Source organism: Amblyomma americanum, chromosome 5 (assembly GCF_052857255.1).
Source record: "Amblyomma americanum isolate KBUSLIRL-KWMA chromosome 5, ASM5285725v1, whole genome shotgun sequence".
NCBI lineage: Eukaryota > Metazoa > Arthropoda > Arachnida > Ixodida > Ixodidae > Amblyomma > Amblyomma americanum.
In genome coordinates, this window is record NC_135501.1 from 110585174 (window position 1) to 110612109 (window position 26936).

The window sequence follows — 26936 nt, forward strand, 5'->3', positions numbered from 1 at the left end:
TCCGAGCATTTCTAACAAGAAATAGCATAAAACTAGACGAGACCCGAGGAGGGGTCTGCAGATGTATTGATTTCGTGGTGCAGTCTTACAAACTGTGAAAAAAAAATATTGCTCATAAAGAACATCCGCTAATTAAGAGGTGTGTCTGCAATCTATGGGTAGGTTTCCTGATGTAGGACTCCGCAAAAATGAATCCAACTAGGATGAAACATCACTCACAAGTTCTTTGTACGAGCGTAAGGTGCATGATGGAAGTTCCGGAAGCAGATACTGCTAAAGTTTTTAAAATTATTTTTATAATTGTAGAATCCTACAACATTGAATTCATGCCACTTTTATTACTAGGCTGAAAATGTGGAAGCAATTTTAAACTTGATAAAGACGATAATGCTGCCTTTAACATATCAATTATTGCATTAGCAAAAAGCTAATCGGGTACTGGCTCTTCCTTTGTTGTAGATATACACCACCATTCGTGTTGCCCTTCACAGTGGTTTAGAAGTGCTTAGCATCAGTTCTTATGACACTTGGAAAGATCAAATGGAGGACCGAGAATCTGGCAGCTCGCGAATCTATACGCGCGGCAATGAGCGCCCATTGAACATTTACTTTTGCTGAAAACACACTTTTTTCGAGCAACATGAACACTATTTAAAGTGAGGCTATCCACATGTTCACTTCTTCGCCAATATCGGATATCTGCATCAGGAAGTGTCTGTTTTCTCCGTCCCATACCTGCGTTCCATTATAGCGGCACAAATTTGGCATGAACATACGAAAACAAGTTCGGCTTACGCCGGTCGTAGTTAGTGATGATACTACACAGCTTAATGGAAGTACTATTCCCGTTCATAGTCGAATGTTGTGATATGGAGAAGAGATGAAGCGTGGGAGAGACAGACCACATTGAGAGACGAAAAGTCAGACGTACTAGCGCATTGTGCAACCTCAGTGATATGGTGACCTGAGGCTGGCTGATCTGCTTAGAAACCCCTTGATGAAGGATTGCAATGCGCATTTTCTATTAGATTTGTTAAAAATCGCTTGAATATGAAGGCGCCGATAAAGTAGTTATTAAAAAATTCAAAAATGCTTGGGCTAAGCATTTTCTTAACTAAGAAAATTCAACAAAAGCTGTCCCAGCGGTAGCATTGCCGCTGCTGTTCGACGGCTGCATTACGGCCGCGGTTTCCAAGAGCCCGCCACGACCCGCTTCCTTCTTCACGCGAAAAAAATTCGAAGGTAAGTGAAGTGACGAATGACAGTGACCCGTACTAAATTCAGTGCTTTAGGTTTAAACGAACATCGATAGTTTTTTTACACCCACGGAGAATGGATGCAAAACTGCAGCACAGTCGCTAGATTTGGCCTCGCACTGGCATGGTACCCGCGCTATATTCGTGCCCAAATAAGCAAGCGCACCAAACGCAGACAGCTGCTCTTGAACTCACTCTGCATCCTGTTGGGTAGGAGGCTCTAAGAACGCCCTTTTTGAAGCCAGCCGGCAGCGGCGTCGGAGAGTCGACCGCAAACGAGCTGCAATAGCAGCCGCAGAGCAACGCGCAGTGTTATCTGCTGCTCGTCGAGTGCGCTTCTTTCCCTCGAATTCGCCCTTTCGGAGGTTCTTGGCTGCGGACGAAGGGAGAGCGCTCCGAAACGAAGGCACGAAATATTGGAGGACACTTAAAATTCGCCTTTAAGGGCTTGGCGTGTCAGCGACTCCTCTTGCCAACTTAGGCAGAGGCACTGTTGCCTCTTTCTCAATCACAGTAATTAAGTGAAAAAATACACGACATGCATATAATGTCCTTGTTTAATCATGTCATACGAACGAGCCTGCGTAGCCTATCGGTAGCATGTTTGAATCGCAATACAAGGGCCAGCGATTGGTCTACTGCGTAGCAGACTAAATTTCTACTTCGGCCTATCCCCAGGAAACCAGGCCGCCGGAAGAGCGAACCGCGGGAACCGGCACGCAGTACGCCGATGAGGAGGCGGGAACGAAGCACGCGAGGAGATGCACGGAACAAAATGCAGCGTGAGCCAATAGGCTGTGAAGGCTGCGATGCGTCGCTGGTGTGCTGGCGCCATCTATTGTAGCCTCTTGTAACAGCCACCTTTTCGACCAATCCGGATTTTTCGTTAACGCCAACGCCGATAGCTACGCCAGCGTCAGCTTTTAGTGGTGTACAATCCAGAAATTAAATTTATTGAGCTCAACTGGAAAATTACTGCTCGGAATTGCGGAGCAACTGGCCAATATTGGTGCCAGTGCATGGTCTATCTGGTTGTGTAGTGAAGAGAGAAATTAAATACGATAACAAGGCGGGCGAGTTGGTGATACATATTTGAAAATTTACAACGCGGAAAAACGGGGATTTCAAGAGTAGAAAACAGGACAAGCGCTGACTCTCAACTAAAGTTTAATCATAGCAAATAGGAAAACATGAGCGCACAGGCAACAACCAAACATTAAAACCAGAAGGCACGTGCACTATGTTGGGTCAAGATAGGCAATCTCACTGTCACGCAGGAGCAGGGATGGTTTGCTGACACACAATCTTGATTTCTTTCCCATCTTCTATGCTTCTACGATTTCTCTGGTCAATTGATCAGGGTGTTTATATAATATGTCACTATAGTAAAAGGCAAGAAAACATGATTTACACTCCTGGAAATGATCAACGAAATTCGTGGAGCGGTTAGAATCTAATGAGTTTAGATGTTTTCTCAGTAGTGTATTAATACACCGTCCTATTTGACCTATGTAAATTTGACCACAGGAGAGCGGTATTTTGTACACCACGCCCTCAGAGGACGGTGAAAAATTATCATGCTTAATGCCACAAGGCGCACCAGATTTGTTAGGATTGCGAGCCTGATATTTAACACTTGAACAAATTTTATTGACCTTATTTGGTGCCGAAAAAACTATATCAACTTCATACCTGTGGGCCACATTTTTAAGACCATGAGAACGCCCGGTGTACATAGGGAAGGACTGCGAACTTTTTCTGTTTCTGTTCATACTGTGAAGGTAGCTGAAAAGCCCAGGTTTTCAGCTTTTAACTATTTTATTGCAAGCCAAAGTGAGGTGCTCATGTGGATAACCTGCATCCCTAAGCATTTTAGCCTCATCATCGAAGCTTTGCTTCATAGCATGGTGACAGGATTTTGACAACGCCGATGGCAAAGATGAAACAATTCCGCTTTTTGCTACCTTTGAATGATGCGATTTATAACTCAGCAACGGTTTTTCGGCCCGTGGTGAGTACTTTCAACACATGAGTCCTTCCTCTATAGGCAAACACAAATCTAAAATCTTTATCATGTTATCAGCCGGAACCTCAGTGCTCAACTGCAAAGCACATGTATTAGCTTTGAATACTCCTAACACACCAGACATGTGTCCAAGGAATTCTGTTTTTTCAATAGGAACTAAAAAATAAACCACGTATCTGAAAATAGGTGACGTCTTCCCACTGAAACCTTTCTGAATACCTTTATCCACGAATGACAAAAAAATATCACTAAGAGCAGGCGCCACTCTAGAACCTATAAACACGCCCGCTTTTTGGGTATAGAGTACACCTTCCCATTCAATGAAGGTAGACTTGACATAAAAAGATAACAGCTCAATGAACCCAGCTACTGAAATGCCACATTTTTTACAAATTGTTCTTCATCATTGTTCGAAGTAATTCAATTAAAAACAGAATTCATCAGTTCCTTGTGTGAAAGAGAGTAGAACAAATCTACCACATCTATGCTAAAGGCTGTACACAAATCTGGGTTTTGCTGCTGTAAAAATGTAACGACACACTCAGTGTTACGAATCAGAAAAGGATCATTAACAGATAAAGTTGCCAAATGCTTCTGTAAATAGCCGGAAACTTCATGTTGCCAGGTGTTCTTCTCTGTCACAATGGCCCGGAGCGGTATTCCCGTTTTATGTGTCTTAGCAGAGAAGAAAATCTTTAAACACTTGCTTTTTGCATTATTGACACTGCCTTTAAGACATTCCAGATTCAAATTTTCAAGCAATTGCATTGCCATGCCTTTTACCTTGTTTGTATTTGCCGAGACCGGTCGAAAGTTCTTCTGAATAGATAACATCGCCTTATCCGAAAACAACGTTTCTGGTAAGACGAAAAAACAACCCTCTTTATCAGCAGCTACCAATTGCAAATTATTCAAAACAAGGAAGTTAATCAGTGACCCAAATCTCTTCCTATGTTTAACCGCCGTATAAGTTCTGACTAAAACCGCTGTGCACTCCTGAACGCACCTGGGACGATGCTCATCCGAGAGAAAGCCTCGCAGTCATACGACACAGCCAAAAGGCGTTTGTCTTTCTTCTTCCCATTCCTTCTCTTCAGGTTTACAACTTGTTGACATGTTACTTTTGCACATGGCAAGCGACCTCCTCATACCTGCGGATGGAGCTATCATTCCCAACTGGTGCTCTCGGTTTTCTTCAGTTGACGGCACTTCTCTGTCTTCCTGTTGCGCTGGTAAGATTCCTGCATTCATGCGTGAGTTGTATGCGGACATTTGTACGACGCTAATATAACGACCTTCAGTGGGTCTGAAAACCTGGAGTCCCTAAATATTAAGGCCAAAAAAGAAAAGCAAAATGTTAAAATGCACAGTTTTTGTCAAACGAGCGCAGGCAATCGCATATGATCGGAAAGGTACTCGGAGAACACGGCGGGGCTTGTGCGGCCCCCCGCGCTCTCCGACGTTGCATGAAATGAGAAGCACGTCCTTTTCCATTGGCGTTCCATCAAAGGCGCAGGCAATGCTGCGTGATCACCGCGTCACCCATGCACCAATTTGCCTGGAATGCACTCAGAGACCTTTTCGTATATTTGGCATATTGTGTGCAGTAGACGCCTTGCATGCTCTGTAGTGAAACTTGAGATGGTGGATCGGATGTGTACGAAAGAAATGACCACATGAGCGAACTGGGTCTTTGCTGGGACAACCAGCAAAAGACTTAACAATGCTTCTGAAAACGAATATGAAAGTTATATCTTGCCAACACATTGAGAATTGTTGCTGTCACAAGACTTGAGTATGCATCTTTCCGCCCTTAAGTTTTGGACTGGTGCCCAGGCCGAAGGTTTTTTCCGTTCTTAAAGAAGTCGACCTTTCGATTCGTCAACGTGACTCACGATTCACACAGAAACGTGTATTCATTTCGGCAGGTTATGCAAATTGCTTCAAACAGAGTTCTTTGCATCTCACCGTTGGGTGAGGGGTAGTGTAGTGTTATGGAACAGTGGTGTGTGCCCCTGGCACCTAGAACAATCGACCGCAATGTTTCATGGCAAGGTTAACAAGCCGCATGAACTGCGATGTTCCCAGAGCGTACATTCTGGCATCCTCCCGTCTGACCGAAGAATACCCGGCAACATGACAACGGTATTTTATATACCATTACGGAAGGGCTTGTAAGCGCGAATTTATTTGTGTGCATTAAACCAAACGTGGCCTCAATGCTCCTGGGGATTGGGATGTTCACGTTTGCACACAGGTTCTTCATGCTTGTACGTGACGTCATGCCATTCAGTTGCATTTTTCGGCTATATGAGACAGCCTGCGTGTAACGGGAGTCCACTGGACGCTTATACCTGTCTCGATTTTTTCATGTTTTTTCCGTCGCTTTTGACACTGTCTTCAGGACGCAGGCGGTCACTGAAACGAGCATTTGCGCAGGATAACCCACTGCTTCAAGGACTTGCCTTTCGATTCCTCGCACAAGGTGTTTTTCAAGCGCTGCATTGTGATGTTTTTTATTCTCAAAAACCCTTTGACATGAAAGTCAGCGACAGCATCAACTTTCTATCTAAACTCATGAACGCAGCGGGACACCCTGCGCAAGTGCTTGTTTCGGTGGAGGACGGTGTTCTCAAGATAGTTGCAAAAGGAATATGAAGGGACAGAAAAGCACGAGACAGGCATAAGCCGCCAACTGTCTTTCCTAAACTACAGACCACCTCGGAGAGGCTAAAAAAAGTGGCCAAACGACATGACGTAATAGCTGCGTTTTCTGCTCCGAACAAACTGAGGAGCCCATGCTCTAAGGTGAAGAATCAAAAACCCAGGAGCGGTGGGAGCACGTGCGGGATAAAGTATGCGCATAAGTTCGCGCCTCGCTCTTCAGGAATGCTAAATAAGGTTCCATCATCACTATGTGGCCGGGCATCAATCGGCCAGGTGGCACGATGACGGAATGAAAGACTCCAGGAGGATCGCTGGTCATGCACCTTGTTAACAACGCCAGGAAGCCTTGCAGCACGTTTCTGTATTTTCAACGGTTAAACCGATCTTCCATAACACTTGAGTCTTCGATCGGTTCCGCGAGGCAAAGAGAGTTGTTTTAAGCCTTTTCAGGATATTCTAGAATGTATTTAATGCCCAAGTAAACACTCAGTCACGCTGACGAAGCGATAGGTCGACGTTTTAAGCTTGTGCGGATTCTCCGCGGATTCCCAGCAACAAAGAACGAAGAGACGCTGACTCAAGCCCACTGACGCGATCAATATTTATGGGCTCTTTCTTTATTTTCGTGCTTTGAGCAGGTGAAATAAAACAAATTCCGTGGGGAATAAAAATTTGATAGGTGACGTGGTGTATGTCTGTGTGTTTTTTTCATCCCTTGCTGAGTTGTACCAGAGTGACATAAAAAACTAACTAGCGCCATTAAGGGCTTTACTGACGTCTACTATAGGTAGAAATTTGGAGGCTATAAAAAACTCCCGCAGCAAGGTACGGAAAAGCGATTAACAATTGTAGCATTGAGATTCATAACAATAGAGGCGTGATTAGAGAGCAGGCACCATACAATGATAACCGAGTAGAAATGACAATATGAGACATGTAACGCTTACAGCCGGTAACCGATAGGCCCTTATTGTAGCAAAGAAAAAAATAATTGAAGGAAAACATTAGTAGAATTGATATATAGACCTGTGGAAAGATAAACTAGGAAAATGCAAAAAGTCTGGAACAGATTTCTCTCATCTTAGCCTAGGAGCGAAAGAAGACAGCCGGGTCATCGAAAAGTCGTTTTCAACTCATGCCCTTAGCGTTACGTTCCACTAGGTTTCCGGACGCGGTTAACAAGCCGCATGAACTGCGATGTTACCGGAGCGTTTTAATGTGACATCGTGGCTCTAGGAATACGTGTGTCGTGCCACATGACAGTGGCAACTTGCACCCTAGGTTGAACATACGAGGCGCACAAGAAATTCTGTTAGGTGTCAGTGAAAGAGAGCGTGGCCCTGCAGTGAATTTACCCTGACAAGTGGCGGCTTGCATAGCGGGCTTTATTTCAGTGTGTTCTTTAAAAGCCTTGAGCAGACATCACAGCACTGTGTCGCTGTTGTCAGCAGATTCTTCAAGAAATTCGCCCTCGCGCGTTATGAATATATTTTAGTGGGTAATTTTGTGCACTTGCTTATACCGACGATTTTTTCCTTTTCATATTCAGGTGTCAGCAAATTTTACAACCTTGCTGATAAGGTGGCGCCAGACTGGTGTGTCTTTCTCTATATGTGGCGCACACTTCCTGCACCTGGTGGCTGTTATAACGGACATCATGGCTACTTCTCAGAAAACGGTGTGAACTTTGCGTTCTTTTTGACCTACTAGTTGGCGGTTATTCGTAATAATGCAGCGTACCTGCTCTAAAATATGTGATGACCAACGCTCAGCTAAGGAGGCCTTGAGAGTTCTTAATCGAAGAAAGAGAAGTCTCTTTCTTTTCCGCCATTTTTTTTTGCAATTATAGCCCAACTTCTACGCGATGATGCTCCGAATGCATTGAAGTCACGCCTCCTCTCTTGTCTGGAAAGAGGAACTCTCTGTACACGAGGGCGTTTCCTATTATGATGATAGTGATATATTTGATTGGCGCAAAGACATGTTGGGCAAAGAGTGCCATGAAAGAAACTTTTTTTGTCCAACGAAAGTGCTCTTATAGACCAAATTTTCAAGCATTTCACCTGAATGGAGCTGTGGGTCAGGCTAATGGAGTGCTTGCCCGCACTGGAGACCGGTGGGTACTCGGCGGCACGGAGGATCGAATCCCATGCCTCCCGCATAGGAGGCTTATGCTCAAACCAATAGGTTGAGGCTGCAGTCCTTTTCCCTTTGGCTTCCTAATTTCAGGTGTTGACAAGCCCCCCATATCACACGTTGGCATGTACTCGTACCTTCAATAGAGATTATGATGCATGTAGATTGCTATTTTTCTCGACAACCTTTTCTGGAAATGAAGCGAAAGCTACGGAGCGTAAACGCATCCTCTCTTCCCACGGAGCGGAATATAGCACCCGTTTCCAATTATTGTTCTTATTCTGAAACCGCAGCTAATTGTCAGTATTCGTTATTTACTGCACATTTCTAACGCAACTGCTAACTGTCAACATTGAAAATCATGGAAGAAACAGTTTTCTTGAGAACTAATTTACAGGGCACGTCTAGTTACTCGACAGCCCAATAGATGGCGCAAGCTGCTACAGTGCTGTAATCAACTCACCGGGCAACAGAAGATCGCCAGGCGGCCAGGCGTACCGTTGTGTGAAGAAAATAAATTGTTAATGACAAAGTTAGGGACTCTCCACCCCTGTGCTTTCTCTTCATTTCTATGAAAAGCAGTCGCCGAGCGCACTAATTCCCAGCTTGTGTATAACAATCACATTCAAGCAGGCAGTGTTCACCGGAAGAATTGTTAACCTAGTAGGTAACGCGACCTCGGGATTTAATGCCAAAGCTATACCCTTTCGTTGGCGGGTATCTCGCTAGTTTTATGGCTGCTGATACTCTGTAAAGTAAAAAAATCGATCGAACCAAGGTAAAAAGGTTAATCTGAATGAACCATTCGGCTTATATGTTCTCTCCACTTTCAACAATCTGTGTCACATGTGAAACATGGCGCAAGGAACCAGAAAACTTCGGAGAGCATAGCGTGAAATTTCCAGTAAAAGAAAGGCAGGAGGTAGGTAGACACCACTCTCGAGAGTTGCCCTTCACGAAAGAGCGCTGGCCTATCATGGCAACCTATCGGATTGTGGCCCACGTCAGCAGGTAACCGGATACACGGATGCGAGTCACGGCACGCAAATATATATATAAGCAAATTATCGCGTTTCACGACCACTTCAGTTTTCTAGGTGTTTCGTGCCATGTTTTTATTATATTGTCACGTGCTGCGCATGGGCTCTGAGGAATGAAGAAGACGTGCGGCGGCTGGAAGTAGAAGAAAAAGTCAAGTATCCTGCCGCCGGCGCACCAGGCTCCTCTCGACCTGCCTTGTAAATATTATTTGTAAATAGAACCTGTAACAGTGTGGTGGAGGTGATGGGTCGATCACCACGGACCCCTCTCGCAACCGCTGCAGCCGAAGAATCGCCGGATTGCCACCGTTGCCCGTGCAAATGCCCAAGGAGGCCGACGCACGTCCGACCGGCGCCGCACCGCCCGCTTGGCAGCACTACCGTGAGCCGCGGACGTTTTCCGGGAAGGCTGGCGAAGACGTGGATGATTGGCTCACCCATTACAAGCGGGTGAGCAAATACAACTGCTGGATGCCACTCTTCAGCTGGCCAATGTCGTCTTCTTTCTCGATGGCACCGCGCTAACTTGGTTCGAAAACCATGAGGCATCAATAACAAGTTGGGACCGCTTCATGGAAGAGCTCCGCAGCTGCTTCGGGGATACTGTTGCCAAACGAAAATGCGCTGAGCAGTCTTTGCTTCAGAGAGCGCAAGTGCCTGGAGAGACCTGCACGACTTACATAGAAGAGGTCTTGAAGCTGTGCAACGTCGTTAATCCCAGTATGTCCGACAAAGATCGCGTTGGTCATCTCCTCAAGGGCATCGCAGAGGACGTCTACAGCTTTCTTATTAGTAAAGAAAATTTAGACTCGCCCACGGATATCATCAAGCACTGCCGCACCTTTGAAGCTCTCAAACTGCGTCGAATTACTCCCAAGTTCGGTCGCCTGCCTAACGTCACCACCGTCGCCAGCGTGGATTTCCACGAGCCTGTGAATGCGGCGACTCTCCCTGACGTCATTCGTCAAATCGTGCGTGACGAACTCTCCCGGCATCAAGATCTTGCTCGCCGCAGTGAGGTCCCGTATGGGAGCTGTTCTCTGCAGGCAGCTCCCGCCTCCCGCTCCTCCCCTTGGAGTTTGTCTGCCCAGGCCCCTACCAGTGCTACTCGCATTGATTACAGCGACGCTCCCCGGATCACCCGCCCCGGCCCCAGGGCGCCAGCTCATCCGCAACGCCACCTGCGGCAGCCGGAGTACGATGGTCGTTTCGACACTGGCTACGAGGAGTGTTATCCCGAGTGCCCCCCCGACCCACCACTTTGTTACCGCTGTGGTATGATCGGTCACATCTCTACATTCTGCCGTCGCCGGGGCCAGTTTTCCCGCTCCCAGCGCCAATGGTCGAACCCTCGCCTGAGTTTCAATGCGCCTGTTCATGACCGTGTCTTCACATCGTCTCAGCGCCCATCCAGTTACGCGCCACCACGGAACGACTCCCCTGCCTCTGACCGAAGTCTGACTCCACCTCCGCACCGCTCTCGCCGCTCGCCTTCCCCCCAACGTCGTTCCCCACCGCCCCCGGGAAACTAGCGTGTGCGCCCGATGGAGGTGCGGTCGCCGAATCATCGATAGTGCCAATTACTCTGCCCATTGTTATGTTAAGGAACCGCCTTGAAGTTTTAGTGGACGGTATTTGCGTCATGGCCTTAGTGGACACTGGTGCCACGGTGTCAGTGATGAGTTCAACTTTCAAGAACCGTCTGTGTCGTAAAATAATGTTCGCTTGGGATCGTGCTGTTATATTCCGGGGTGTCGGGGGAGAATCATTGGTTCCGATTGGTATTTGTTTTGTGAATGTAGTGATCGCTGGCCACATGTTCCGAACTGAATTCACGGTGCTCCCTCGTTCTACGCATGACATCATCCTCGGTATTGACTTTTTGCACCAGTGCGGCGCTACTCTCGACTTCCGCAGTGGTGGCATATCGTTAAGTCCTGGCCTTCGGTCAGCTCTTATAGAAGACTCGCCAGTGGTTGCCCAAGTGTTTTCTGTCTCTGAAGATACCGTCGTTCCAGCAATGTCTGCCATATTCGTTCCCGTTGTGTCCTCGAGCACGATTTCTGATGCTTTCGATGCTGTGGTGGAACCTTGTTCCCTTAACAGTGCAAAGAAAAGTGTGCTAGTACCCCGCAGCGTCGTCCATGTGACCAAGGGCCATGCCACTCTTTGGACTGTCAATCATTCCAACGAACCTGCAGTATTGCCATGTGGTTTAAAACTTGCTGGCTTTGAAGAACGTTTTTCTGTACCAGTTGCCGCGATCACTGACAACGTGTCTCGTCCAACTAGACGCCGCGATCTGAGCGACTCTCAATTCCCAGCCATGGTCAACAAATCCCTACCCACTAGCGACCGCCAGGTACTAGTGGCCGTTCTTATGAAGCATGCGGACGTGTTTGACTTTGGTCGCGACCAACCACCGCCGATTCCAGCTTCCCGTACCCATCACATGATCAATACTGGATCTGCACAGCCGATTCGCCAGAAGCCATACCGCGTCTCGCCTTCCGAACGTCAGATAATCGATGAACAAGTCCGTGACATGTTGCACCGCGGCATCATTCAGGAATCTTCAAGCCCGTGGGCTGCTCCAGTGATCCTTGTCAAAAAGAAAGATGGCACTTGGCAATTTTGTGTCGACTACCGCCGGCTTAACACTGTCACAAAGAAGGATGTTTACCCGCTCCCGCGCGTTGATGATCCCATTGACTGCCTCCACTCAGCCTCCTACTTTTCCTCGGTGCACCCGATGCACCCGCAAGACAAAGAGAAGACAGCATTCGTGACACCTGACGGGTTGTATGAATTTAATGTTATGCCTTTCGGCCTTTGCAACGCTCCTGCCACTTTTGAACGATTTATGGATACGCTTTTACGTGGCCTGAAGTGGCAAGTTTGCATGTGTTATCTGGACGATGTTGTTATTTTTGGTAGGACCTTCGCCGAACATAACAGCCGCTTAGCCATTGTCCTAGACTGCATAGAGAGAGCGGGCCTCGTGCTGAACTCGAAGAAGTGTCGCTTCGGTGAACGCCAAATTACTGTGCTTGGTCATCTCGTTGACAAGGATGGCCTCAGACCCGACCCGCAGAAGGTTGAAGCTGTAAGCAGTGTCAAAGAACCCAAATCAGTGAAAGAGCTCAGGAGTTTCCTAGAACTTTGCTCATATTTTCGGCGTTTCGTTCCCATGTTTTCTGATTTAGGCTACCCGCTTACAAGTCTCCTGCAGAAAGACACCCCTTTCCACTGGACTCCCGAATGCGACTCCGCGTTTCGGCAGCTCAAGTTTCTCCTCACCTCGCGGCCAATATTGCGTCATTTCTGCCCGACAGCACCGACTGAACTCCACACTGACGCCAGCGGCATCGGCGTGGGTGCTGTGCTTATCCAACGCCATGAGGGCAATCAACACGTTGTCGCTTATGCAAGTCGCACCCTCAGCAAGTCGGAACGCAATTACACTGTAACAGAGCAAGAGTGTCTCGCCGTTGTTTTCGGCGTACAACGGTTTCGTTCGTACCTTTATGGACGTGCTTTTACAGTCGTCACAGACCATCACTCTCTGTGCTGGCTGGTCAATCTACGCGACCCGTGCGGTCGGTTGGCCCGCTGGGCGTTACGCCTCCAAGAGTTTAACTTCAAAGTGTCTTACAAAAGTGGCCGCCAACACGCCGACGCAGATTGCCTCTCGCGGCTGCCGCTCACGGTTACTACTTCCGATGATGAAAACGTCGATGACTATCTCGCTGCCGTTTCCCAAGAGTTTCCAGATCTTGGCACTTTCCAGATGGAACAACGCAAGGATCAGCACTTGGCGCCGCTTTTTGCCGAAGCCCGTGACCCGACATCCGCAAGCCCTTTCTGCGTTCGCGACGGTTTACTCTACAGAACGAATTACTCGCCTGGAGGTGCGCGCTTTCTCCTCGTCGTTCCGGCTACTCTGTACTCCTCTGTTCTGCAGGCAATGCACGATGACGTCACGGCTGGGCACTTGGGGTTTGCCAGGACCCTTAACCGCATCAAAGAACGTTTTCACTGGCCAAAAATGCGTCACATGGTTCAGCGCTACGTGGCCACCTGCGTGCAGTGTCAGCGGTTCAAGCTTCCCACGACTTCTCCGCCTGGACGCCTGCATCCTTTGCCACCTCCAAGCACGCCATATGAACAAGTTGGACTCGATCTGCTCGGCCCGTTTCCCCGCTCGTCCAACGGTAACCGCTGGATTATAGTGTGCGTTGATCACCACACCCGTTACTGTGAGACCGCCGCCCTACCTTGCGCCACCGCTGCTGAGGTCTCGCTCTTCCTTCTTCGTGCTGTCATCCTCCGGCATGGACCTCCTCGAGTTGTTATCAGTGACCGCGGTCGCCAGTTTACGGCAGACGTTGTGGAAGAGCTTCTGCGTCTTAGTTCATGCCATTTTCGCCACTCGACGCCGTACCACCCACAGACTAATGGACTGGTTGAACGTACCAATCGGACACTCACGACCATGCTGGCCATGTATGTCGATTCCCGCCATAAGAACTGGGACGACGTGCTTCCCTTCATTACATACGCCTATAACACGTCGAGGCATGAAATAACTGGTTACAGCCCATTCTTCCTTCTTTATGCCCGTCCGCCTCGAAGCTCCCTCGACAGCATCTTACCTTTCTCTCTCGACACCGAGCCTTCTATTGCCAACACTCTATGTCGCGCTGAAGAAGCCCGTCGGATTGCCCGGATACGCACCTTGGCATCACAGCATCGCTCTAAGCAGCGTTATGACCGCCGGCGCAAGGATGTCTCCTACCTGCCCGGTGACGTTGTATGGTTGTGGACGCCCCTACGCAAGCGTGGCTTATCAGAAAAGCCGCTATCCCACTACACGGGCCCGTTCATCGTTGTTGCTCGCCTCAATGACATCAACTATGTCATCTCTCCCCAATCAACGCAAGGACGCCGCTCAAGGACAACCCAGGTCGTGCATGTCGCCCGGCTGAAGCCATTCCACTCTCGGGACCCCGAGTGATTGACTGGCCCAAAGGGCTTCGTCTGCGAATGGGGAAATGTCACGTGCTGCGCATGGGCTCTGAGGAATGAAGAAGACGTGCGGCGGCTGAAAGTATAAGAAAAAGTCAAGTATCCTGCCGCCGGCGCACCAGGCTCCTCTCGACCTGCCTTGTAAATATTATTTGTAAATAGAACCTGTAACAATATTCTTGCTCTTCATGAATACCTCAGTGTTGTTCTTGGCTATCACCAGCTTACCAGCTTGGCTCTCACCAAGGTGCCACTGAAGTTCAATGTAACCTTAAGGCGCCTTTACTTACGGCTATCTCTTCTTGGTTTCCCACCTATGACATAAATTCAGTTATTCGCTTTCAGGAGATCATTCACTGCGTCGCGAGCGACTTCTGCAAGATGGGGAGGACAATTGATGCCGTATTGCTCGTGACGGTGTCCGGATGTTTTCTGCTCTCTGGCTGCCAAGACACGCCAGAAGTCCGGCCCTCTGATAAAAAGGTAGAAAAGGAAAGTTGCCGCATTGCAATTTCTAGCTGTCTCACAGGCATTGTTAAAAGGACTTTTAGAATGCTATGCATCGACAAAATCGTTCTGATAATTAAATTTTAAGGAAAACATTCATGTTCCCTGTGAAAAGCAGAACAGAAAATTTTCTGCTATCGAAACAAAATTCTTGGTAGTATTTTGGGATCTTCTGTGTCCTCTGTGACGCAGAGTTTTCTGCGTCACTGTGAAGTCCGCTGTCTTACCATCCGAACCAGTTCTGCCTTGAAAATAGACATGTTCGCCAAACTACACAAAAATTTGTCGAAAAGACGGGATAATTTTTTTTTCGCATTTTGGGACCAGCACTTTCATATTTTTGGACTGAGAACTTCAGCAGAAATAGCCTGGAGACGGGAAGAAAGAGGTGCTGGTGGATGTAGTGGTTTATGACAGATTAAAAAGAGCAGCTAGCTGCATCTTGCCTAGGTTACTTATATCCCGCGGGTGAACATAAATGGGATATATAGGGCGAGTGCGCGCGCCTCAGAACAGTCTGAAATCCTGTGTATGCATTGCATCTTAAGACATTTGTACAGCGTGAATGATAAAAATAGGAGAAAGCTTTAAACATTTTGGGCGCCATTATTTATGGCGTACCTCCCGATTAATGCTCGAGAGGCCTTTGAAGCAAGTACTGTATATCTAAGCCAGTAACAAAACTCTCATCTGCAAAGTAGTTGGCCATTTGGTTTACTTCAGGATATAGCTGTGGTTCCCACTTTTGATCACTCCCAGACTGCGAGGGTTAATTCTGCCACTGTAAACCCATTGCTCTAAGCATGGAAATTAGAACGCCGTATACTATGAGTAACTCGGGACTTAGTTAAAATAACAGAAAAAGAAAACTTAACTTTTAGTTTGTAATTAAGTAATTAGTATCACAATAAAATTATACAGTTTTCTTGCTCAGTGCCAACACCAGAAAAGCAAGTATTTTTGTAGGCTGAAACATGAAACACAATTTCACCAATTACCTCATAATATTTGCTGACAAAAGTTTTAGAAAACTCAGCCAAACCATGAAATAGAACACTTTGGAGCCTCTGCCAATACCTGCCTATGCCTGTGCGATTACCGTTTTACTTTAAACCTTGAAATATGCTTTAAATATACTTCCCTGATTTACAAAAGTGACACAGGAACAAGCTGGAGCTTCCACATTGAGAACAGAAGCTGATCGCTAGCACAGCTGTTCGTACTACTCCGCGAGGCAGTATTCACGTTCATACATTACACATTTATTTGAGCCTTTCAAATGAATACGAGTAAGATATCTCGCAATGTCGCCGGCAGCTTGCAGAATTTAGGTATAAGTGACAAAAATGGTCCATCTCAACTTTCATCAGCTATTTGCCTAGCAGGCCATAGCAAAATAGATATATCTCATACCAATATTTAGAGCAAAAATATTATTTTAAAAGCTACAAAAATTAGGTACATTTTGACTTTGATTGCATCTAGGGCTAACCTTAAAAGCTAGTTATCGACATTCCTTGCCTGAAAGAGCCTGCGACTGCTGCTTAAGAAACAATTCACAAATTTGGTGTGGACGATTCGCACCTTCGCCTCCACCAAAAAATGGCTGCCGCTGCAGGGATTTGATGCGAAATCTATTGGCTCAGAAGCCGAACTCCGCAGGCAGTGGGCCACCGCAGAGGAGTGAATTATTCGCACAGTGTGTCTTCGGTTTCGTGTTATTATTGTATTTTGTGTATTCTTTGACATTCATGTGTCTTTGTACTAGTCCTTTATGCTGGAACCAAAAAGGGCGGCAAAAAGAGTTGCTAAACCAATTACTCACACTTAAATAAATCTGTCGCCTAAACAGACAAATTAGAATTTAATATACACATAAAAAGAAAAGTGTGCTACGCACTCGAGCTACCTAATAATAATTTCGAGCTTTCCCGCGTATTGCCTTACGTTTAGCGAGTTATGCTATGCCGCAGGTATCAAGTGACAGAAACGAAGATAGGCACTCGGCGTTTGGCAGAATGGCTTGCACCACAGTTTTCAGGTAAGAAATCCGTGAAATTGTCCACTGTTTCACTGCATAGCTGTTATCTCTCTTAGCGACTAGCTCATTTAGAAATAACGGCTTTTCGTCACTTTTGGGTAATTATTGCGCGACGAAAGAAATGACTCCTTCATGTGTACCATCCTCTACTAAAGCTCTCTCTGGACTATTTTTTGGCACGAGTGGGGCAATGTAGGCTATCTTTATTTTGTGTTGGCCTGCACCATTCGGTTTTAGGACCGAACATATAAGGAGGTACGTTTATCGGCGTTTCGTAATCAGTTCCTGTTGTGGGTAAAAATTAGCCTTTGATTTTGCATTTTTCTACACTAGTGATGTCGAATTTTTTTACTATGAGAACAGATTCAATATAGCCGTTGTTAATTACGTTGTAATCTTCCATTCAACACGTTGACTAGTTCGAAGCGCCCTTGTAAGCGTATAGTCCTGCTGAATTAAGGCCAAAATAACAAATCAACACCGTGATCGAAGTGCAAAGCAATAAATAAAAATTGGCGGTGGTTTAGCTCTCGTTAAACATGGAGTGACGCGATAGCTACAGCTGGCCAAATGTAACTTGCTCAGTTGAATAACAAGTCAGTCTTTCGCCGCTAGGTTTCGCTAGGCGTTCCTTCTTCGTCTTCGTCCTACATAACACGGCGCATGCGCACAGCTGTGGCATCTCGGTTTCGCCCAGCAGCAGCAGCTGCTCCGCACCACGTGGCTGGTAACGTGACCAACCTCGTAGCGGCGGCGGCGCCGCCACCACCGTCGCGTGCCACCGCCACGATCACGTGCCACCGCCACGCTGAAGGCTCGAAATGCTACCGTCATATAGCTATCACTACAATACGAACGCAACTCCTTTAGCCAGTCTTAAGAGTGGCACTTCACAAACATCGTCAAACTTTTTGTTCGCTGCTCTGCTTTCAGGCACGTTTGGAATGCTGCCATCAGGGAAAAAGTGGTGCACGATGATTTGCCCCTGTTGGGCGATGCACTCCGCTGCCGCCCTCAAATAAGGGCTATGACGAAGCTCCAGGAAAAGTAAGCAAAGAGTTGGTTGCCACAGGGTGTTTAAAAGGACACTGAATAGGAATTAACATTTAGCCTGCCGCGGCAGAATTTGTCGATATAGATGGATATCGCTCATTTTTTCATCCAAGACCTTTGAGGTTTGGAATGTAATAACATGGATGAAATGCCAGTGAAACATGCTCTTATTAATACAAGCTTTTTAAGTCTTGTATTTAAAAACAGGACTTTTAAGAAATGTAAGAATGATTGGAATATATATATCCCTATTCAATAGCGAATACTTGTGAGAAAAAAAAGTTTTATCTCATGAAGTTTTCTGGCAATAAATAATTAACTTAAGCCACATATTGAAACGCGATAAGGCACGAGACAGTTAGGGAAGCCCTTCGCAGCGCAGGTTGCATCAAATCCACTAAAAATAATGCCAGAATTCCATAAACGAGACAAAAACGTTGCTACATTGAACACTCTTTCTTTTAAGAACGCTGCTGAGTCCAGCAAATCGAACCCCAATAGGAAACTAACCGAGCCGCTTCTCCCGACATTGTGAGGGGATTCCACTTTTCTTCTTGGCCCTCAGTATTATGGTTCACATGATGAGGCAGCATCCGCAGTGTGACTGCTTCCTGCTTAGATCGTCGAGAAAAAAACTGTGTACACAACTTAACTCGTCGCTTTTCGAGGTGCGTGACACGCTGGCGGAGACGGCCGTTCTCAAAATCAGCGCTCCGCTGTTTTTACAGAGTTTAAGAACCGCCGCCATTATGAAAAAAGGAAAACTTAAAAAAACGAGAATCTTTAGCTCAAAGAAAAGTAACGCAGCATGTTTACAAACAGCGCGGAAGAGTATGAATGCGGCGTTTGCATTCATCTCTATATAGATAGATAAAGAGGAGGAGGGAAAGGCACGGATGTTAACAAGAAAGGGGTTCCGGTTTGCTACCCTGCACTGGGGAAGAGGGATTAGGGGGCTAAAAGGAGGAAGAGAGAAGGGGAAGAGGCCTAACACACACACACACATACAACACTGTCACAATTTGTCACTCAATCCAGTCGCTCTCAAGTAGGCAAAAAGTGCCTTGTATGTCTTGAGGGCAGTCGACTGCTGTGGCCACGGACCGAGGATCTTTTGCTCGGTTAATGGGCGAGGTTCGAGGCGGTCCAGGGCACAACACAGTGTATGTCGTGCACTCGTAAACATTCACCTTTAACGTGTTTGCAATGTTCTATGGGCACGGTAGAACAGTTACATGTAGGTAAGCGTGTTTTAACATTAAAAAACCTATTGTGGGCTATGATAGGCGGCGTAGTGGAGAGCTGCACATTAATTACAGGCGGAAAGTTGGTGCACCGAGTTAGTCGGTGGTACTTCAGGAGCGCGAATTATTTGACAAAGAAACACGGTGACAGAAATACAGAAACGAGCACCCCTCCCAACATATTAATTCAATGAAACCTGCCCGATTTTTACCCACATCGCCTAAAACATTAGCAAGGAAGCCTTTTAACATTGAGGAACCCCAATGTGCAGTGAAAGGTAACTCTAAGCCTAGAACTCATAAAGAAAGCTACCTCTTTGATACTGCGATGAAGACTCACGCCTCATCGGGAAAAAAAACCTGTCATCGCTCATAAAATTCACTCATTGGCTTGAGTGACTTGACATCATCAGACACGAAGTGAGGTCAGTTCTTGTGAAGCGATAGCTCCTCCGCTGCCGCGTTATTAAGAGTCCCTGGAATTTGTTTCCTTGTAATGCCATTTTTTTCTGTTTTAGTAAATTTTCGTGTATGTTCATCAAGGCTTATAATTAATGGCACTTATTCAAAACGGGTACAAACTTCGTCACTGAATAAAGCGAATTGGCAAAAAAAGAGCACTATTATACTCTGTAACGTTGTTGCGTTACCGCAGCCGGCCGTTAACACTAGGGCTGTTAACTCTGCGCCACATACTTTTTGCCACACAATAGCGGAAAACTGAAGACCACACATATTACGAAATCGACGTATGTTTTTTAGTGTCGCACAGCATTCTTGCTCGGGAGAAGCATATGGTCTGCTTAGCGCTAAAGTTTTTCAAGCTTGTGGGGCGCAGTGAAAAGCACCTTCACATGGTCTTTTTTCACGAATATTCTTTAGGTTGTGCGAAATGGTGCGACCATTGGGGTCACACCCACAATTTCCTTTTTAATGGGTGCCTGAGGATGACTTAAAAAGCACCAAAGCGCTTCAAAATAATTTATGCAACCGAAACTAGTAGTGGAACCGGGCCGCCTGCTCCACATAAGCGTATTACGCGAGAAAAAAAACTTAGGTCCAGGAAATAGTAACCTGATTTTGCGAGGGACTTTTCAAAGCAAAGGCTGAGTACTTCTCTCTTTATTAACTTTTAGTGATTGCAACCAAATGCTAAGATGGGCTGGTTGATACGAGGCACACTTCTTCGGCAAACATCGTTGTTTGTGAGTAAAAACTTGATGTGAAGATAGAGAATTTCATCTTCAAAAGTCACAGATTAGCACAAAGGAATGAATTTATTCTCAACAAATGTAAAACTCTGGCTGACTTCTTGTTGAAAAGCATTCTGATCACAGATAAAAAAATCTTCAACAAATACAAAATACCGAAACCTCTCAGCCATCTAGTGACTCGGGAGTTTTTTCCTATGTGAATAAAAAAATGCTCAGAAGCGATGGTGAACTTAGCCAAAGGCGTATTCCTTTTTCATGGAAAGGGCTAAGTCACTTTAACAGAACTGACGCCGCAGCGTAGAAGCATCAGACGAGGAAAGAATCGGTTTTGCATGCGCTTTACTGACGAGTGTTCTTAGTTATTTCGTTTTTAAGAAAACACGGAACAGCACGAACATAATGGAGCGCACTTCTGTGCTTTTCTGTCCTTCTTTCCTTCACGCAAGTGCTACAAGACTATGTAATGCGGGGGATTGCGGAAACATTCCAGAATTAAGCATGCTCGTTTTACTGCGGAACATGGCATATGAGGTAAATCATTTCCTTAATCACGTGTATGTGTAGCCGCGTTTATTTCAAAGAAATAGATCTGCGTTAACGCCCGTCTGGTCCACCTTTTTGTGCTGCGGCTGCCGAAATTCATTAATGAGCCTGATTCTTCATTTCATACGAAAATAAAATATTTCAGACATGCGTTTACTTTCTGCAGGGGAAGCATATCTATATTTACTTTTTAAGTACAGCCGCGAGACAAGCCCTTAATTTAAGTAAAATTCCTGGACAATATATTGTCTACGTGTCAAAACAGTTTTGGCGACAGCTAGAAACTGAAAAAATAGACGAAAGTGTGATTACGTGGCCATCTATATATATATTAAGCGGGACGGTGCTTATAACGATTCTTATTGGAAAATGTCTCTTCGTGCGGCATGTGACTCATGAGTAGTTTCGTCTCGGAACAGTACCATATTGTTCGCACTAACGACGCAGCAATTCACCTGCTTGTTGTGGTATTTATTTGGTAACGCCGAGGAATTTCAATGGCCGTTCAAGACAATTACAGTGCAAGTTAAAGTACCCTAGGTGATTAAAATTAGTCAGGGCCGTCCACCATGGTGTGTTTCATAACCTGAGTAGCTTTTGAGGTTAACCGCCGTAACGAAACCATAACGATGACAACATTATGAGGGTTCGGGAGACCTTTTTAACTTATCGGTAAATATAGAAGCTTTATTACCATAACAAAACACTTAAAGCGGAGAAAGTGTACCGATAACTGACACAATTCAAGGAATACAATATGTTTAACTCCATGATCGCCGTACAAAACGATATTTATGTTGAGAAAGAAATTCCTAAACATCCCGTACTCTTGGCATCTTGCATACGTACATGAATAATCGTGTTATTCATGTGTATGGAGTTCACACCGATTCTTACGATATCGCTTCAGCTTTCAGAACCACAATGTGACGTTTCCAAATGTGTCAGATGTGACGCCGATGTGTTGCTTAAAATAATTGGTTCCCCAGAGGACGACGTAGAACTAATAAAGATGTCTAAACTTGGCCATTGCTGAAAAATCTTCGGCAAAAGATGAAATTGAATCAGGTCAGCGTATGTCGTTTGTGTTTGTTTATGAAATTTGTCAGAAAGGCAGCAAGCGCTTTCCAAGCAAGAATTTGAAAAAAAATGAAATGTTTCAGACTTGGGTAAGTATCATATTATGCCATTAGGCATTTCACGCTCAACCACCCTCAATTATTCTCGGTTTGTTTATTAGGATACTACACGGCCCAGCACATCTGCCACCCGCAGCATCCGCGTATAAGTTTACACGACTATTACAATTCTAGCAGGCTAATGCAGATGCTCATTGAACCGCAGCTCCTATACATTGGCATCGAGTAAAGGGTTTAAACTGCTTTGGGCGTGTGATCTGCACCCTTTCTAGGCATTTCAGAGGAAAAGGAGCGAAACATTTCATGACTTGTATAGTGCGCGTGATCTGGCAAGATGCACTCACCTGCGCAGCGGCCAACTTGGCTTACCAAGCATGCGTCATACTGCGAATACCAATCCTTGGGTAAGCATTTCCACCTGTTGATATGTCGTAATCCAGGTGGTTTATTGGTGAAGTATTTAAGAAGGAACTGTGTAAGCACCAAGAATGCATAGACATAGGACACACGCTTGGGTTCGTTATTTTTAATTTTTCCTCCTTTTATTCAAGGACAATGCTGCTTTTCGAGTGATTCCGGCTACCCTCGTTGCCTTCATGTTCTTCGTGCGCATGTCAAATTATTTGTGAAAAGCGTATTCATTGATCTTATTGTACTGGCAATTGTTATCTCTTTGGCGGTTCTTGCATTAGATATTGCCCACTTTGCTTGGCTCTCGATCAGGAGAACTTAGGATATAAAAAATGTCAATAAATTACAGTGGCAAAAAAATTAGAAAGCCACTTTTAAAACATCGCTCACTACTCAAGACAACTGTTGTACAACATCATGTGTATCTCAGTGGTGGAGAGTTGTATTGTTTTGTTCTGTTTTGGTCAATACAGATTTTCTCCAGAGTGAAAATTGCTTCTTCTAGATTAAATTTATCCACCATATGACAAACATGCCCCAAATTCGAAAGCCGCACTCTAGGTTTAGAAAGGTCAAGTGCCAGTTACAGTTACAGTTAGTACTTTGTGAAAACGGAACATCTGTGCACTCTTGCTTTTGTTTTTCCGCAAAAACAAAAACCAAAGCTACGGCTGTATAAGCAGGCTTGCAACGCAGGGAATTCAGCATAGGATTTCCTGCATAAGTCTGAAGAAGCTTCTAACAAAAACTCACATCCGGACGAAAAATGTGTTCTTCACTGAGTTCTCAGCGCGTTTTTATTTCACAAGAATCACTTCATTTTAGCATCAGCTGGAGCACTTCACTTTTTTAACGTTGCACTGGAATATTGCGCCCAAAAAGCTATATATTTTAAAATTATCGGGAATATTCTCCATGACCTTATAAATCTTATAGCAGCGTTGTAACACAGATAAATTCTCCGTGATGTCATTTTCATCCGGACTGCTGAAGCCAGTCACGGAGAGCACAAATATAGCAACGATACCTAAATGTATGCTTTCAAACTTTCCACTAATTATGCAGATTTTCCTAGCTGCCTTTGGGGGGTAAAAGCTGCTACAACAATACAGTTTTGACGGAAGCTTTTACAAATCAAACCTGGTTACTCATAGGACGCAAAAACTTTGCACACGTAATAAAACGACTTTTATAAAATTGTCTTGTCGATGACATAGGCTTTCAAGGAGAATTTGTAGAGTTCGAACAGTACCCTTTGAATGAGGATGTTAGCCTGCGCCAATCACTTCCTAACAGACTTTGATCAGTACTGGTAAGGGGAAACAGCTGTTAATGGGCATATCAAGTGGTATCTTATGATCAGGCGAGAATATTGAGCACGATATTTTTGCAAACTCTTAAATTGTGCTTTCTTACAGAAACAGTGGTGCCTTTCTACTGTGTTTTACGCTTTTTATTACACTCCAACTCACCTGTAGTTTTTAATTGGCTGTCAACGCTATATATCTGCTTACTGAACTCAAAAATATTTGAAGCTTTGTCGAAATGCGCAAGAGGTAGTGCTGTGCAGCATGGGAGCAACCGCTGTCTATCGTTTAGATGGCAGTTGCTATTACTCCGTGTGTCGAAAGCACCACCCTTGTATGTTTGTTCCGCAGTATAAAGAGGAAGGCTACTGCTTCTCCAGCCTGGCAGTAGAACAGATGGTTTTAGTCATTTGGACGAGTGTTTTATATTATTACCCCCCGAATTAAGTTACGAGATTAAGCAATAAATGCTATACCGTATTTTGGCGCCTGCTCATTTCGCCTTGTCCATCTCGTTATTCATTCTTTCGATGCTCTTTTACATAATTCTTACTATTGAAGGAAACTACTGGAAGCTGAGACCAGCGCCGAAGTTTTCATGCTGGTGGCTTTGTTCGTGGCGAGCTGTACAGCGGAATTTCTCCTGGCATGCTTTGAAGCAGCAAGTTCGTTCAACCTAGGAGTGCGAATCCGGTCACTGCTTCAAGGTGTACTCTTCACTAAGGTAGGCAGTCCCCACACTGTGATGTCTTGCCTTGTCCTGGATGCTAACCATTGTGTCACATACTGTGATCATTTTCAGGGAGTCAAGAATGCCGCATGATATAATTTTAGCGCTATTCGCTCCTTTGAAATAAATTTCTGAATATTAACGGAAATTGAAAAGTGTGAGATAAACGAGTAGCATAGAAAGATAGCCAGTACACAGAAAAAAATAGCAAAATGGCACATTTGATTAAGAAGAAATCATTATTCTCTTATTTAGGTTATGATTCCGGACTGAAGCCTGTCTGTGCTTACGACTGGGCTCTTTTGCAACTATGCACTGCACGTTTTACTTCCGGTTCTCCTCATTTCATAAGAATTTTTAGTGTAACAATCGACGTCGCCACACACTGCAGAGCAGTGCGTATATATACACATATTTATGTATTCACGAAGCCAGCAATCACTGATACCAAGGAGACCAAATGAGAATGTCTATATGGGTCTTTGAATTTTTGGTGTTGATGAAAAAAATATTGAATTTGACTCATTCCATGGCCTAAAATTATAATTCAACAGGTATATATTATGTTTTCATTTCATTGTATATATATATATATATATATATGAGTGAAGATGTCACAGCAATGTCGCTCAGCCGTATTGCTATCTCCACGAATATCTGTGCCCGACCTGGCCGCCCTCGCATGTTTTAGCCGCTGCTCCTACCTGCTTTAAATAAACCACGAGGTACAATATATATATATATATATATATATATATATATATATATATATATATATATATATATATATATATATATATATATATATATATATATATATATATATATATATATATATATATATATATATATATATATATATATATATAACCACCAAAAACTGAAAAACATAACCGGATTTATTTCATGACGTTTCGGCTGGAGGGCCAGTTTTTATCGAGTGTTCTGAGAAGGACCAGCCTCGGAAAAGTCTGGTCCTCCCGCCGAAACGTCGTGAATTAAATCCTCTTATGTTTTTCAATTTTTGGTGATTTTATATTATATTGACCAATAAGCTGCCAGAAATCACTTTTGGTATATATATATATATATATATATATATATATATATATATATATATATATATATATATATATATATATATATATATATATATATATATATATATATATACATATATATATATATATATATATATATATATATATATATATAGAGAGAGAGAGAGAGAGAGAGAGAGAGAGATTGTAACTGGGGGTTGATTGAAAGGAGCTGGGAGCAGCGGCGAAAACATTCCGAGGGCGGCCAGGTAGGGCACAGATTTTCATGGGGATAGCAATACGGCTGAGCCACATTGCTGTGACATCTTCTTTGCAATCACTCCCGTGGAGAAGAGGAGCCATCCTGGCGACTTAAGGCGAATTTAAGATGGCGGGGTTGTAGTAAGGCTGGACACGCTGGATGTGAACTGTTTCACGGCCGAGGCAGCGGAGATCGGTAGACGGCATAAAGTGTTCGACGACGTAATTAACAGATGTGCGTTTTAGGACAAGGTAGGGGCTGTGATATTTAGGACAGTCTAGGAGCACTTGTCAGTATGCAGAGGCACACAAGCGTGCTAGTAGAGTAATGCGATGGGTTGTGAGCGTTGTCGTGGCGGAAATTCTGGCGATGCTGGGTGTCAGTCGTAACTGACCGGGCGATTTGGCGACAATCTTCGGCGTGTTGCATGGATTCGCAAACAGGGGTATATTCCGAGGCGTCAGGTTGGTAAGGCAGAATGGTGTCTGTTGTAGCAGACGGATGACGTGCTTAAAGGAGAAAGAAGGGGTAGAAGCCAGTAGTGGACTGCTGAGCGGTGGTGTAGGCAAAATGCAAATAACGAAGGACGAGATCCCAATTTGTGTGGTTTGATGCGACATACATAGAAAGCATGTCGTCGAGGGTGTGGTCAAATTGCTCGGTAAGACCGTTGGTCTTGGGATGATAGGGGGAGGTGGTTCGACGGCATTGGACAAAAAGGCGCATCTGCGGTCACTAAGCAGTTCACGAGGTACACCGTGACGAAGGACGAAACACTGCAAAAGGAAGGAGGCAACGTCTGTTGCTGTCGCAGACGGAATCATGGTGGTTTAGGCGATAGCTCGTATTATGATCAACCTCAATGATAGCCCAACGGTTGTCGGCCGCAGTATGCGGAGAAGCCGACCGTAGAAATCAATGCCGATCCGGTCGAAAGGGCGTGGTGGTCAAGGGAGCGGTTGCAACTCTCCAGCAGACCGATGAGGAGATGCCTTGTGCAGTTGGCAGCAGCGTAAATATTTATTTACTTATTCATTTAAGATATCTTCACAGCCATATGAAATTTAGAGGGGAGTGGTTATACAAAGTAACAAAACAAAGAAATATGAGGACAATATTACAGAAGGTTGCTAGTTATACAGTGTTAGCTAATGCATCTTGAAATAAATGGTGATCATTAATTAATGCCAGTGGTGCGGGAAGGTGATTCCACTCGTCGAATGTCCGGGGTAAAAACGAATGAAAGTAGGTTTTCGTTCCGCAAAATGGTATTCCAACCTTGTGGGCGTGAT

General features: G+C 45.0%; 1 protein-coding gene across 1 annotated transcript in view; it reads left to right on the forward strand.

Annotated features, from left to right (window-relative positions):
* Positions 1-26936, forward strand: part of LOC144134114 (uncharacterized) — a 56370-nt gene that overhangs the window by 14541 nt on the left and 14893 nt on the right. The window contains exons 3-9 of the mRNA XM_077667092.1: positions 4380-4514; positions 7499-7627; positions 14499-14636; positions 16634-16701; positions 17635-17748; positions 22167-22298; positions 24174-24336. Coding sequence (XP_077523218.1) covers positions 4380-4514; positions 7499-7627; positions 14499-14636; positions 16634-16701; positions 17635-17748; positions 22167-22298; positions 24174-24336 — 879 coding nt within the window. The remainder of the gene's footprint in view (positions 1-4379; positions 4515-7498; positions 7628-14498; positions 14637-16633; positions 16702-17634; positions 17749-22166; positions 22299-24173; positions 24337-26936) is intronic.